Source organism: Pleurodeles waltl, chromosome 4_2 (genome assembly GCF_031143425.1).
Source record: "Pleurodeles waltl isolate 20211129_DDA chromosome 4_2, aPleWal1.hap1.20221129, whole genome shotgun sequence".
NCBI lineage: Eukaryota > Metazoa > Chordata > Amphibia > Caudata > Salamandridae > Pleurodeles > Pleurodeles waltl.
The window spans coordinates 874942843-874958739 of NC_090443.1; the positions used below are offsets into that span (position 1 = coordinate 874942843).

Consider the following 15897-nt stretch of genomic DNA (forward strand, 5'->3'; position numbering starts at 1 on the left):
AACTGTAATTTGGAAGGAGACACCTTATGTCCATTCCTTCCCAAATGGTTCAACAGAGCAATGGTATCGGCTGTGCAGCCACTTTCTGTCTTTGATGCAATCAATAAGTCATCAATGTACTGTACTAGAGTTGACTCGAATGGCAATTCTAATGCTTCCAAGTCTTTCTTTAGAATCTGATTGAATATTGACGGTGACTCAGAAAACCCTTGAGGAATTCGACACCAACTGTACACTCTGTCTAAGAATTTGAAACAAAAGAGAAATTGGCTGTCCTCATGAAGAGGCACCGAGAAGAATGCTTGTGACAAGTCGATGACTGAGAACCACTCGGCATCGCAAGGGACTTGAAACATTATCACAGCTGGATTCGGTACTACTGGGCAGCATTTGACTATGATGTCATTTATTTTCCTCAAGTCCTGCACGAGTCGGACCTTTCCACTCGGCTTTATTAGTCCCATTATTGGTGAATTACATGGACTGCTCAACACCTCCTTCAGCACTCCCTGCTTTACAAATTCGTCAATGAGTTGGGCAACTTTCATGAGGGTGTCTTGTGCCATGTGGTATTGTGGGGTCTGGGGAAAGATTGCATTGGGCTTTACAGTCACTTTCACTGGTTCCACTCCTTTCATCAATCCCACCTCTTTCCCTGTCATATCCCACACTTCCCTTCCGACTGTTTCCCATAATTCAGCTGGGATATCTTCTTCAGTTATCATTGGGAATAGACAAATCAGAGGGTAATCTTCATCGACAGTTTCCATCTCATCCCCCCCTACACTGTCCTCTTCTTCCCCATCACTGCTCGTCTGAATTTTGATTCCCTCGTTCGAACACATAATCGAACAACCCAATTTACACAATAGGTCTCTCCCTAACAGTGCTATCGGGCTTGAGTCACATACCACAAATTTGTGTAACCCTTGATAGTTACCAATGCTGACTGGTACCGGATCTGTAATCGGGTTGGTCAGGTGCCTGTTTGCTACTCCCACCACTTGAACTGTACTCCCTGAGAGTGGCAAATTTGGTACTGCACTGCTCTTAACTGTTGAATGTGTGGCTCCCGTGTCAACCAAGAATGAGACACGATGACCCATTACTCTTCCCTCCACGTACGGACCCTTTTGATCAACTTCCAAGGATGCTGCAAGCACACAATCTCCTTCTTCTTCTGAACTTTCACTCTCCCATACATTGTTTATTCCACTCTCACTGTGTAATGGGAACTGTTGTACGGTGCCATTTGTACTCATTACCTGACCCGAGACCTGTGGAGGAACCATCACTTGCTGCTGACTCATTGGTGCCAAAGGTATTTGCATTTGCTGATTAGGTACCATGGGTAACTGCTGCTGCATCGGCTGCATTTGCGTCATCTGCATACGAGGCATCTGCATCTGCTGCGGCTGCATAGGTTGTAATCCCTGCAACTGATTTACGGCCTGAAAATTTGGGTTTGGACCTCTCATTTTCGGTCCCCTCATTGTCTGAAATGCATTGACATCATTGTTTTGCTGACCAACACCTGCACCTGCACCTTCCTGCACCACGATCGGGCACTCGCGTTTCCAATGACCGACGATTCCGCACACGTGACACGGCATCACCTTCTTCATTGCCTGTACACCATTCACAACAGTGTTCAAATCCGGACCATTATTCACAAAACCTCCTCTGCCTCTGGCCTGTGGCTGAAACGCCATGTTTCCCTGTAACTGCGGCTGCGGTTGCGGTACCTGCTGTTGGAACCCTTGCAACCCTTGCAAACCTTGCAGACCTGTCTGAGCTGCCTTAAGCTGCATCATCATCATCTTCTCTTTCAACCTTTTCTGTTTCACCTCAATTTCGTCGCTACAGTATTTCGCATAATTCAATACTTCGTCAATAGGTTTCGACTGCCAGCAAATCAAATGCGACTTTATCATCTGACTTATCTCTGGCCTCAGCCCTTCCACAAATCTAAACACAAAATGAAGCATGTCCTTCGCCTCTATTGTTTCCGTGCCACTGTAGTTCTTGAACGCCTTCAACAACCTCTCATAGTAACTATGAATCGATTCTTTAGCCTCTTGGGCAGTTCGATCAATCTTCTGCCAATCCACATTTTTCGCGGCAACCTTCGTCTTCAAATGCTCAATCACCTTATAGTACAAGCTCATCACCATAGGTGATGGTGCACCCGTATCCCTGTCTCTCTCCGGTTCACTTGTCGGCCAACCTACCGCTCTTTTGCAATCCTCCCACAAATCTGCCGGAACCACAATCTCAAATAGAGTGTTCAGGTCTTCCCAGAGACATTTTGCAAGTTTCACAAACCTATCAGTCTGTTGATACCATTCAATCGGCTTCTCTCTCAGTTTGGGAAAATCGTCCGTAAAAGACTGAATATCGCTTCTGTGCCATGGTACATGTATTAATTTTCCCCCTGCTGTTTCCCTCATTGGTAACATGGTTACTGCCTCATTACTCTGTGGTCTTTTCTCATTGTGCTCTGTAGCACTGTCCCTCCTCTTTTCCTATCTCTTTACCCACCTGCTTTCCCACTTGTCTAAGCACCTCCACACTTGTGCACTCTGTAGCAGTTCTCTAAGGTGCGCCTTCATGCCTGCTGACCTCATATGTTCAAAATCTGTGGTCCCAAAATCCAACCTGTAGCTTCTGCTCAAGTGTTTTGTCTTGTCTATGTCAACCCCGTTTTTGTCGGCTATTTCCTGCAAGCTCTTATGTACCTTGTTCACTTCCTTCGTAATCCTGGGACATAGATACCTCAGTTCTTCTTCCGAGTAGGACTCTAACCTATTCACACCCATAGTCCCTTCCACCAATTCTTGTGCTTCCATGTTCAACCGCATCCTATTCATATAATCTTCTCCCTTCCCACTGGCTGAGCTTTGTGTGGAATTTAGACTGTTGAACCATTGTGTCAGCTGTTGCGCATTCAACCCCATAAGTGTAGCATTTACATCGACTGCCATTGATGGTTGCGGCAACTTTTCAGTGTTCGATGTTAGAGGTATTATCAGTGGGGGGCTCGACCTCACCAGTGTTGACTGAGCACATATGGGACTAAACTCCATCAAGGACCCAGATCCAGTTGGCTGAGCCGCTATCGGAGTCATCCCTGGAGTGTTTTCTATGCACCTTCTTTCTGTCCCATTCTGCAGCATCGATCCTTGACTGCTCATACCTAAGTTAGGCTGACTATACAAAGGTACTGGTGGACCTACAGCAATGGGCAGTGATATCGCGTCTGGGTTCTGTCCATTTCCCATGTTCTGAGGCACGTTCATTCCCACACTATGGGTCATCATTGCCGGCATGCCCATCTGGCTCCCCGTCATTTGAGCATGTGCTGTCCCCCCCTGCATCTGCTTTTGAGGCATCAAAAACTGGGTTGATTCCGCTTGTGCCATGGTTGGGTTGTGACCATTCTGTCCTCCCATTGCGGCTGGGTCTAAAATCATTCCCGTACTATTGTCGCTGCTGTAATACCTTGGGACCTGCGACTGATAATTTTCTGCTGGTTTCAACATGGGCACATCTGGATATATTCTCCTAACCTGCGGTATCTGCGGGGTGAACAGTAGACTCGGGTTCTTAGATTCCGATGATGCTCCTGAACTCTGAGTTTCACTGTTCTGTACCGGTGCCGGAGGGGCAGAACTGGTACTTGGACCTTGTCCACTCTCCGCATAAGGTGGTGGACGGTCGTTCAGCAATTGCATTATTAACTCCTCATCCTCTAACTCCTCTTCTCTTCTCAACTTTTCCTCTTCCTCTCTATCCTTGGAACACTTCCTGTCTGTCTTACAGGTAGCTTTCTTACCTGCCTCCCCTTCTTCCTTAGTAATTGCGGGAAACAATTTTATCCCCTGCAATACATCTGACCTCCACACCTTCTGTGCATTATCCCACCTAGCGTCCGCTAGTGTCTTTTCTACCTTTCTTATCCTGGTCTCGAACTTATTTTGCTGCTGCTGTCTAGCCATTAGTTCCCAAATTGCTAGAGCCTCAAACTGGGCTGGCCTTGGAGGCACCTTCATGTCGTACATCGTGAATCTCAAATTCTCTAGAATCCTTATATAGAATGTCCCATGTATCGGGAACGCTACGCTCCCATGTTTCTCTGTCAATTTATGCCATTGCTTTAGCCAAAGGCACGGAGCTACCCCCTTTTCCTCCATTACAATGTAAGCTGGGGTACCTTCGGGCGGCGTTTCCTCTCCTACGCTCGCTTTAATGTAAGACTCCCCCTTCATCGCACTCCTTAATGCTTTAAAAAATTTCATTTTCTCGTCTTTTATTTCACAAAGTTTGTAATCAATAGGTGACTTTAATTCCCGGAATACTCTTCGCTTGCCTTTCCCCTTCCAATCGAGCCTCACGGACTGCGTCCAATCCGTGCGCGACCCTTCTCTGCAACCAACCTATCCCAGCGCGGCTCCCAGTGACGTCACACTCACACACACTGCGGCTGACAAAGCCTCGTGGCTAGTCCTCCTTCACTCAGCTCCTCTCGTAACAACTTCTGGCATGTATCGCGAGCTACCAAAAAATAAAACAGATCTGTCGGTTTACTACAGGAAGGGTAACACAATCGCTTCAGGACCTTAGGGATTTTTCACTAGCCTCGGCAGTTATTCCATCTTTCTCGGTCCCCACGTTCGCAAGCAAATCTGACCCGCAGACCTACTCTCAACTTGTCAATGATCTATTCTAGTGCACTTAGAATTTTGTCAAAGCCCGAAGTCGAAGTTTCTTTCACTCCCTAACACACGTACCAACTCGTTGACCACGCCCGATCAACCTACTAAACCGCCCAGACCACAACATAAAACAACATACTCCGGAGTCTCTTGACCTCGCAGGGCCCGTCTCAACAACAACAACCACGTGGACCTTTTTTTATGCACGAAGCGCCACATGCACATGAAGTTCGACGACTTCCCTACTCTCACACTCGGAGTCGCACCTCCGCTATTTCTATGAAGTTCGACGACTTCTCTACTTCTACACTCGGAGTCGCACCTCCGCTATCCTCTAAAAAGAAAAAATTCCTCGCAACCTTTTCACACAATCTGCGGCAATAAGCTGTGCAAGCGCAAAACCCTAACTTCTCTCATACCGTCACTAGTACCGCCAACGCTGATTCCACACCTCCATTCTCTTCATTCGCAAGCTCCGAGATCCCGGGAAAGTCGCGGTGGACCTAGCCCATCATCATTCTGTCAATCTGTTTTACCCAAGAAAAATCTAATTCAACTTCTCGAGTGGGGTCTCAAAATGCGTGCTCGTTAATTCAACACCATGTACTCTAAAAGTACAGGGTCCCAAAAGACGAAACCGTCCTCTGCTACCATCTACTGATAGAGCGGTCCGTACTAATAATTTACCTGTATTCGGACGCTCTTTAGGCCGATGAATCTTTTGACTAAGTGGGACTCTCCGTACTCTATATCGGTCAATTTAATCAAATCAATAATCAATAACGAACATAAGCAATACCTTGATCAACATAACACTTAACAATTAATCCAGAATACATTTTCGGCGAACCCTGACCTTTCAGCCAGGAATAACCACACCAGTTTATTCAAAGTTAGTGAATTTTATTTCCCTATATTAACAAAGCTAGCACAATATAGATGTGTCTCAACACCAAATGATAAACATATATCAACATTAATAGCTGTCCATAGCGGCGAAACAAGTGCAATCCATGCAGCATTTGAATAACAAGGCATTCGATAATAGCAATGCAAATCACTAAAACTATAATCTGTAACGAACTAATTGCATACATTTAGTCAGCATAACAAGATCTCAAATTGCATCGTGCGACATAAGGAATCCTCGTCTAACCTCAAATTAGCATCGGCATGTGGGACTTCATGCAAAAACAATTTAGCAACATTAATTTAGAAAACTCCTAACTAGGGCTCTTATCAAAATCAGCAGTTGGTTACCTAAAGGAAACACAATGCAATTGTACAATTTCCTTTCATATTTACCAATTACGATCAGCATTCAAGGAAGTCTTCGTCTCACAGGTACCGTTTCTCGATCAGCATGGGACGGGGCAAAGGGGCAGGGGTGGACGGGGCAATTGCCTCACGGCGGCAAGGTAAAACTACTACTTCATGCAAGGGATCAAATTCAAGTTAAAGTCTCTAGGGTAAGAATCATTAAAGTCTCTTTCTCTCGATTAGAGAAAGCATCAAAGTCTCTCAAAATGGCGTCGCAGCAAAGTGGGCCATAATAGCTGCAATGTCCTGCAAAATGGCGGGCATGGGCGAAGTCCAATAAATGGCTGCTTTCTTCTCGTGCACCTGGTTTAAATAGACAACAGTTCAAATCCAGTAGGGTCTTCCATTGGAGGGTTCATAGGTTAGCTTCAAATTGTCCAATCAAAAACAACAGTTCTCAAGCTTTTACTTAAGCATACATTATCCTTGGAGACGGGTACGCAAGTTGCAACATTTTATACTCACTTTCAGAGCTTCCATTGTCCGCACCTGCAGATCGACCTTGGAGTAAAGAGAAAATATGCCAGGCTGGCACGAAACCTTAAGATAAGCATGTGAACGATCTCAGTGGAAAAGTACAGCTTCAAGCAGAAGTACACGTTTAATAGCACATTGGAAAAATACGAGCATCTAAACCGTGAGACCAGGCAACTAGGCCAAAGCCTGCACTAAAGTTATGCTAAGCTAAAGCATTTCAAACAAGAAAATCATAGCACACGTTTACGATTATGTCGGATTAGTGCAATTCTAATACACCACGTTATATAAAGCACGCTTATAAATGTTGGCAAACTACTCTGAGGGCACATTTTGTCCCCGTACAATCTTTATTAGTTCGGTTAAAGTCACACATGATTATTTCACACTACGTTTATGCGCTAATAAATGTAAAACCTTCATTTTCTGCTTCATCAGGGGTTGTATTTATGTGATTGTTATGTAGCATAAAAATGACTTCAGCATATTAGAGTGCTTCACAGAATGTATCTTAAGTAAATAACAGTGCTTCACAAAGTCACCTAGCTGAATGTATACGATATTGAAGGAAAGCAAAAATGGAAGAATGCATACAAAGATCTAGTAGAAAAATAAATACATATAGTGTGCCACCAAATATATACAAAGTTTTAACTTGATGAAAGGAATTATTTTGCTTCTCACAGCATGGTCTTAATTGAGTAGAAATAGATATTATCAATATAGCTTACATTTCTGTTATTAAAGTCAGGCTTATGCATACTAGGTTAAATAACAATGTTAATACATTATAAACTCTAGCATATTCTGGGAGATTTGGTGGGTCACTTTATTTTACCTTTGAATCTGTCCACCTCATTTGTTCTCAATGCTCCCATGGCAGAGTCGATTGAAGTCAAGAGGTCTAGTCCATATTTTCTATTTGATTTAATGTTTGATGGTTGGAATATAATATTATATCCCCCTTTGTCATGACTTCTGACTGCTGTTGAGACATTGTATGAAGGCTCGTCATTAGCATGTTTACTCATTAGCTTACTACTGACGACACCATACCACATTCAATTTGCTGTGAAACGTGTTAATTTAGCACCACTCAATCCAGCTTTGGATACACTGAAGGGCCGATTTACCCTGCTGTGAAAGTTGTTTGCTGTAAAGAATAATTAATTAATCTATTGTACTTTTTCAGATTTGCTTAACCAGCGTTTGTACTGGGTGGACTCCAAACTGCACACACTGTCCAGCATCGACTGCAATGGCAGCAATAGAAAACTTCTCATCTCTTCAGTTGATGACCTGAGCCACCCTTTTGGCCTGGCAGTGTTTGAGGTAAAACATTGCATACATATTGGGTAGAGTATAATGTGTTGTGATGCCGAATAAGAAGGAAACCTAGAAGTGGCTTGTCACAACCTAGCATTTGTTACCCGGTATTCATTTTACGTGGCAAGTGTGCTACATGCTGAGTGAAAGCGGGAAAGTCAGGATTTTACAATGGATAGTGTTGACAGACTGCCAGCAGAATGGATGTTAGTACGGGTATGGTGGCAAACAAGTGCAGTGTCTGAAGTACCCATGTCGGACATCCAGACAAGTGTATTACATGTAATTGCATATTGGAGAAATGTTCCCACCCAATCCTAAATATGTTCTTGCAGTCCCCCCCCTTCATAATTTTCTTAAGTTATCCAGGTGCCCCTGTTTCAATATGGCAGACCCCTTCAGCTACCAGGCAGCCTGTCTTCAGCTCCTTAGTCGCTTTCCTATTTAGATAAGCTTCCCCCCATCTAACAGGGTTGAAACTGGTTCTCTCACCTACTGTGACTGGAGCAAGGCTGTCGAGGCGGGTCATAAGAGAAAATAGGGGAAGCCCTTCATGGTGCCTGTCAGTAAGAGAGTTAGTACTAAAGATAACCTTTGTTCTACCAGCTGTTCAGGATCACTAATTCTCCCAGAAAATAATGCATATTCTAGCTATGGGGGTGTGATGAGCGACAAAACTGGTTCCAAGCAAGTTCTGGCTCAGGCAGCTTAAAGTACATTTTGAGAAAGTTACTTTTTCAACCAAGTTACCAAGAATCACCATTAAATCATATTTTGAAAATTTAGTAGGAGATAACCTTGGAGCAGTTGTCTAGCATTTTCCCAGTTAGAGATGGGAAATTAAGATTTGCCTATTTAGGGCAACTCAGGGAAACATCTAGCAATGTTGACGCAGTGAGACAGCTTGTGAGTGTTTATTTTTCACTGCAAGATCACACTAACACCCATATGTACTATGCCTATTTTCTTACATTGCACCATGCCTTGTGGGCTTTCAAGGGACAATTTTGGGTTATGTAGTGAATATATATAAAATATAGGCTTTTCCTGCATGGCAAAGGATTTTTTTCATTTCAGGTACTGTTCGTTTAAATTGCAGCCCAGCCCGAGCACAATAGTGCTCCTGACATGGCGAACATATATTTTGTCATTATAACCTAGAGAGTCTACTTTAATGCCTAGTCTGCCAATGTTTTTAATGCGTAGTCTAAAAACATTGGCATACCTTCACCCATTTGTCACTAACTTGTCCGCATATTTTTTATCTCAACAGTGTTGCAGCATGTGATCACAATCAATAAATAAACAATGCTGTTCATATAATGTGTAAGTGAGGTAGTCGCAGTTCCATTCAGAGGACCATGGGGCAAGCAAAGGTCACTGGGCCCAACCGTGGATTTGAGGCCTTTCACTCCTAATGTCCCAGGGTGCGACCTACTATGGATCCTGAGCAGCTGAGCCAAGTACCCCTTCAGCACTTGACTGTCAGTAGCTGTGCAGGCCAAGCACTTCCAAGCTTCTCAGGGCAGGTGAGGTAGATACAGTGAGTAGACATAGGCTCACAACTCAAAATGCACACAGCAGCAGACAAATGATTGTCTAGTCAAACACTTACTTTTCTGAAAACAGTATTTATTTTAAAGCACTACAAAGGGACATACAGCATTCACAAACAACTTCCACAGTCCCCTGAGGTCAGTGCTCTAGTGGCACTTTAGGTGGTTCCCTGAGTCCCACTCACTCCTCGCTCTAACAATCGTATTTATTCCCCATTCACTATAGGCTACAGTCAGGTGGAGCCCCATTAGTAGTCTGGGTCTCAGGAGTTCCACTCTGACACTGTACCAAAGTCAAAATTGTACCAGCTCTGCAGTGTTATCTGACAAGCAAGTTCATTCTTCCCTGTACCTGAAGTCCCTCAGTGCGCCCCCTCCATGGGTGCAGGAGCTGCAGCAGCTGCCTCTGGTAAGTTATCAGCAAGCAGCCCAGGCGGGCTTGCCCTTGGCAGTCCCCTAGTTTCTCACACCTGGTCAGGCAACCATAGAATCCAGAGGTTCTTCATGGCTCCTCCAAACTGGATAGGTTCTTTTAGGTCCTTTCCATGGCAAGAAGTGAGGGGAAGTATTCAGAAGGTCCTGAAGTTGGTCCTCAGTCATGATGCAGCCCCATAGTGGTCCACATAACAGCCTCTCTCCTTCAGTGACAATCCCAACCAGGTCACACTTCTTGATTGGTCATGGTTGGCCCGGGTCAATGTCTCTCCACTGCACACAGGCTCCGACCCGATCAGCATTGCAGATTTCCTCATGGTGGTCCTTCCTGGCATATGGGGCCTCTGGCTCACAACTACACCCGGGCTACAGCCCATTCAACATGGCAGTTTTATCACAGCAGTCCCTCATGGCATATGGGGTTGCTGGCTTTCCACTGCACATGGGCTACAGCCCTCTCAGTACAGTAATCTCTTCACAGCAGCCCCTTATGGGATAGGGTGCTGCCGAATTTCCACAGCACGGGCACTACTGCCCACTCAGTACAGCAATCTTTGCATGACAGCCCTTCCTGCACATAGGCGATGTCCCGTTCGGCACAGCGATGATCACAACTCACTCCACACTGGCATTTGAGGGTCGCTGACTTTCCCTCCACATGGGCAATGACCCGACCGGTGCAGCATCCACCCCTCACACCTCGCTAAGGGAATCTACTCCATAGGACTTCACTCCCTCCAAACACTCTCCTCTTCCTCGGAGGGCACACTGGTCATGGCAAGCAGGCAGGCGCTGGTGCTTCAGACTACAGGGCAGGTGGTCCTGGATTCCCTGGGTGATGTCCCCTCATGCAGCTTAGAGACTAAGGCCCATATTTATACTTTTTTAGCGCCACGTTTGCGTCGTTTTTTGATGCAAAATCGGCGCAAACTAACAAAATACCATTGTATTTTGTAAGTTTGCGCCGATTTCGCGTCAAAAAACAACGCAAATGCGGCGCTAAAAAAGTATAAATATGGGCCTAGGAGGCATTGGCCCCCAGTCCTGGTCACAGGCTTAAGTCTTGCAGAGCTTCTCCTCCTTGCACAGCCCAACTGGCAGCCTGACAGCTGACAATTTTTGGAGTCTCAAGCTCCCCTTCTTAAAGCACAGTTCTAGTTTGTCCCAACATATGTCTTTTTGTTTATGATGGACTGTCACTGATAACCACGCCTTTAACGTACACTCCTGCTCGTCCTCAGATTGCAATTCGGTGATGTACCATGTTGACTCCACCCAACAGAGATGGTCACCTCCCAGATATACCAGTAAACTGCCATTTTTAGATGACAAGTTATATTTACGAAACCCCATACTATTTCACTACAATAAGGATCACCCAGCCTGGCCTTTAAAAAGCCCCAGGCCTGTGCATCATTAGGAGGAAAACATGTGGTGGCTGTTCTGCTACAGATACTGATTGAAGATAACCATGAAGAATAAAATGACGTCACTTACACATTGTATCAATGGCATTGTCTCTTTACTGATTGTGATCACATGATGTAATATTGTAGGTATGAAACTGTCAACAAACGCTTATTAAATGAGTGAAGGCTTTTCAGTCTTTTTAGAATATGTTTTTGTCATGTACATGGGTGGTTTAAGCACACTGCAGCCTCCAACTGACAGATAACTTCTACTCAATAGGTCCATAAACTGCACACACTCTGGCACTGAACATCAGTGTCACTGTGCACAAAGTCATAATACCTGCAAAAATAAGATCCACAGAAAGGTGTAAAATCTAGGTGACCATGCAGAAAGGGTACAGAAAAGCTACACTATGCAACTCTACAGTGTAACCACTCTGAATTGAGCTGCATGCCACTTCACCAGAAAGCTATCCAGGTTACAAAAGATGCATTACTGGCAGTCTTACTTTGTTTCACGGATCCACAGATTAATACCTACCTGATGGTAGATGTCAGTCTCTGTGGACTCTGAGCGATGCTGCGGCAGAATGTTGAACAGGGCTGTTAATTTCCATTGGCTTACACCAGCAAATAACTCTCCCCTACTAAAGAAAGTTACAAGCCAGTTTTCAGAATCAGACGTGTGTGTAACTGATCACACACTTCTGATTCTACTCATTCAGGAGTGTGCTCCATCATTGCTACCTCAAATCAGAAAATGTATCCTGCAATTATCTGAGTACCAATTTGAGACTAGGCAGGCACCCACTCAGAATAAAAAATATTCCCAACTTCATCTCTTCAGGAAGGCATTATTCATGATAATCAACTCACATTCTTTTAGCTTGTCCAACTCTGCGTTCTGGCTTAGTACATGGCTTGTAAGATAATGATAGTTTAAGCTACTATGAGAATGACAGTTTGAAAGTTTCCATCCAATCACATCATGACAATCTCTGGAGAAACACTATGCTAGTGAACTTCTGAAGAACAGACCATGCCGATACTCACAAATATCAGACTAGACCTGTCCGTATCAGTGGAAAGAAAGTTGTGAGATTCTACTGCGTAATGATAACGGCTGCGCTGAAATTTCCAGTTTTCCAGTGTGCAATCGGAATGCATAAAGACATGGCCACAATTTCTATGATACAGAAATTGTGTGGTTACCTGGTATAGATCTCCTTGTGAAGAAACAAATATTGTGATGAAAGATCTCCTAAGTAACAGTGGCCGACAAAAGTCCAGCACCAGTCATGTCTACAGATCGGAGTTTGGAACTGTGGGGGATGTTGAACATGGGCTTCTGAAACTCCTCAAATGGTCTACATCTATTAGTGGCCCTGGGTGAATTTTCCAGGCTCCCACTGGTTGGAGATTTCTTGCTATGCAAAGCTGAGAAAAGATGCTACTCACTCAAAGGGTTGATAAAGAGATCAAAAATGTCAGTCACCATTCTTTTCAATGCAAGTAACGCTAGGGAGTATCTTTATAAATGTGTGATGTAAAGCACTGTAGTATCCCTCTCCAGTTGCAAATTATGTAAATGTGGAAGTTCACAAGGACCGTAAATAAAATTCCATGCATCACTGAAGAACAAATGCGCAGCAGATAAGTAGCCATTTTGACATTTTGGGCCTGATTACAACTTTGGAGGACGGTGTTAAACCGTCCCAAAAGTGACGGATATACCACCTACCGTATTACGAGTTCCATAGGATATAATGGACTCGTAATACGGTAGGTGGTATATCCGCCACTTTTGGGACGGTTTAACACCGTCCTCCAAAGTTGTAATCAGGCCCTTTGTCTTGACATGCTAAAGTGTTACACTGATGCTTGGCTTGGTTGTATTTGTGCACCATTTGTAATCATGCAACTTTGGTTCCTGATGTATAGCAGGATGATGATATGGAATGCAAAAACAGAGGCAACAATGACAGAATGAGCTGGGCACAACACTCATCTAAAGGATTGGGCTTAGATGTTATCAATGATCAAAGTAAAATCTTTTTTTGGTTTTCAATAGTAGGATTGCGTCTTTATCAAGGGGAGACTGTTTTGCAAACAATCAAATGGAAGTGTTCAAAAGGATCACAGAGACGTTCCAAGGTCTGTTCGGTGAAATGATAAGTGGGCGATGTGTAACTATCCAGTGGTACTAATGGTACAGGGTCGTCTATCAGCATATTCCTAACCAGAACCTACCTTTCTGCTCCTGTGCCATTTCTTACACCTGCCGCCATGGGTTGTACTTCATACATGCTCTATCCCTGTCTGAGTTATCCCTGCAGACATCCTTTTTTGCCTACACGTCTAACCCCACATGCTTACATACTTTCCCTGCACCCAAGTTCTCTGCATGCTTGGTCTCCAAACACACACATGCACTCCCTAAACACACACTTCCAACAGACACTCTCTCCAAACATAAGCTCTTGTGTTCCCTCACCTTTGTACCACCTTGCTCAATTTATCTAACTTAACGCTTCTTTTTGTTGTTACATTCTCTATTTTCATATACCTGAAGGATGTGGTGTTGCTTAGTGGCATTCATAGACAAATTTGTTAAAGTAACAGTCTCTATTGTTCGTCTTGGTTCCACTGTTTTCACAGGGCACATGTATGCAACGCAGTGGGACAATTTCAATAGTAGTAACTATTGGTATACTGGAGAGAGGTCCCTTCCCATCAATGTAGTCATCTACATGATGGAAGCAAGCCCTTTCTTTTCCAGTCAGATTTTACACACATACTTCTGTAGGTTTTCTGTAATTTGAAGTTGCTGTCATTGTGTCATTATCCTTCCAACTTCCCACTCTCCAGCATAGCCGTAGACCTTGTTTCAGCCTTGAAATTCGTCTTGAGCATGTAGCATCTGTCATGTTCCACAATCCAGTCCAGTGATTAGCCTTATCCCTTAGTTGCATTCAGTAATGTGATGCTGTCCTTGTGATTGTGAGCTGGAGCGAGGTTACTGGTTTAAATGGCACCATGTTTGAGCAAGGAGCACGTTGTGTTGTTTTGCTTTAAGCTCTGGGTTTTTTAACTAGGTCTTGTTTGTCCTGGTTACTTATGTTCTTGGGCGTTAGCTTGTTCTGACTGTTGTGTACTTGATGTCAGAGTCATCATCAATCCCTTAAGGCCAGCTTAATTTGCCTGCTCACCTGCTTTCCTTATTGCCCTTTTAGCCACTCTGCAGGTATTTTAGGAAACCTTCCTTACTTCCACCCTGTTTGCTACCACCTGAGAGTTTCTTTGTCTTTCCCTAATGTCTGCAGCCCTTGTACCTGCACTCATTGTGCTCCCGGTAACTCTGGGCCTGGTTTAAAGCGGGTGACCCACCACCTGCCAGGTGGGTGAAGGTAATAACCTTTGCTCCCCTATTGGACTACTGCCTGCCATATTGAGAGATCTCCACCTTCCTAGTGGAGATCTCTATGCCTTCAGAGGAGCCTCTGTCATGGGTACTCTACTGAAGGCATTGAATGTTTGCTTAGTGTCTACCATGTTTCACGCTGCCTTAGCAAACTTTATTTTACAAGGACAAACTTGCAAAGCTGGAGTGTCTTTCTGTAAAAAAAAAAAAAAAAAAAAAAAACAGATGAGCCTGACACCCTCAGAGTTTTCTCCCAGGGAGTGGGGGCAGTTCATTTTTTTCTCTTTGGGACAGCCAGACTGTTCCTGGCGGCCTTGAAGAGAAAAGAAAACACATCAGACCACCTGCTCTAAGTAAGGCAGACGGGCAGAGCCAGTGAGGGCGCTTCTGATAGAACATGATGGTCTCTTGTCTCTAGAATGAATGGAGCATCAGCTTGGCAGACCGGGTACCTCCCCACATTTGTGGTAGAGTATCCTTTCTGCCAAACTCTAAATCAGGCCCTCCATTCCTTGCCTCATAACTTTCCTTTCCCTTGTTTCTTTTACCTCTGTATCATTGATGTATTTACCATTGTTATGTCAATTTTGCGGTTTCCATGACTCTAGTGTACCCTAATCTGGCATCATCTCTTGAGTTCATAGAGGTGCCCATTTGTCCTTGTACACTGATGCATGCGCTGTGGCTGTGTATCACATTTTTAGGTCGAGCATAGCAGTGTGATTGTGCTGCTTTTCCGACGTGTTGTTATCTATTTGGGTTTTTAGCCATGCCCACCTCAAGCCCATCACTATCGCTCGTTCATGGGCTTGCCCTTCAAAAATCCTTTGTTATCATTGGTAAATGCTTTACGTTTGTCCCTCCTTGGGGCGGTTTGGACATCAATACTGTTGCATGGCTAATTGCACTTTTGCTGATACGTTTGACTGCAAACTAACTTCTTTTTCCTTTTGTGTGTCTCCTTCACACTCATTGCGTGGCACTTTGAATCGGCTCGCGTATGTGAAAGTGTATTCATTTTCATTTTCAATTTATGTGTCAAGAAAAGTCTGGTTAGGAGTTTACAACACTAATAGGTCTAACTTGAGCAAATGCGAGACCCACTGCATTGCAAATGCTTGTTTTATCTTGAGGCCACCTGAGCTAGCTGGGCACCAGCTCCTGGTGTCCTTTAGGTTGCTTCTGTTCGGTTCTCTTATGCTTCTCTATTTGAATATTGTATCTTATTTTATCAG

General features: G+C 44.2%; 1 protein-coding gene across 1 annotated transcript in view; it reads left to right on the forward strand.

The window, feature by feature from the left end:
- Positions 1 to 15897, forward strand: part of LRP8 (LDL receptor related protein 8) — a 958713-nt gene that overhangs the window by 809142 nt on the left and 133674 nt on the right. The window contains exon 13 of the mRNA XM_069232647.1: positions 7705 to 7844. Coding sequence (XP_069088748.1) covers positions 7705 to 7844 — 140 coding nt within the window. The remainder of the gene's footprint in view (positions 1 to 7704; positions 7845 to 15897) is intronic.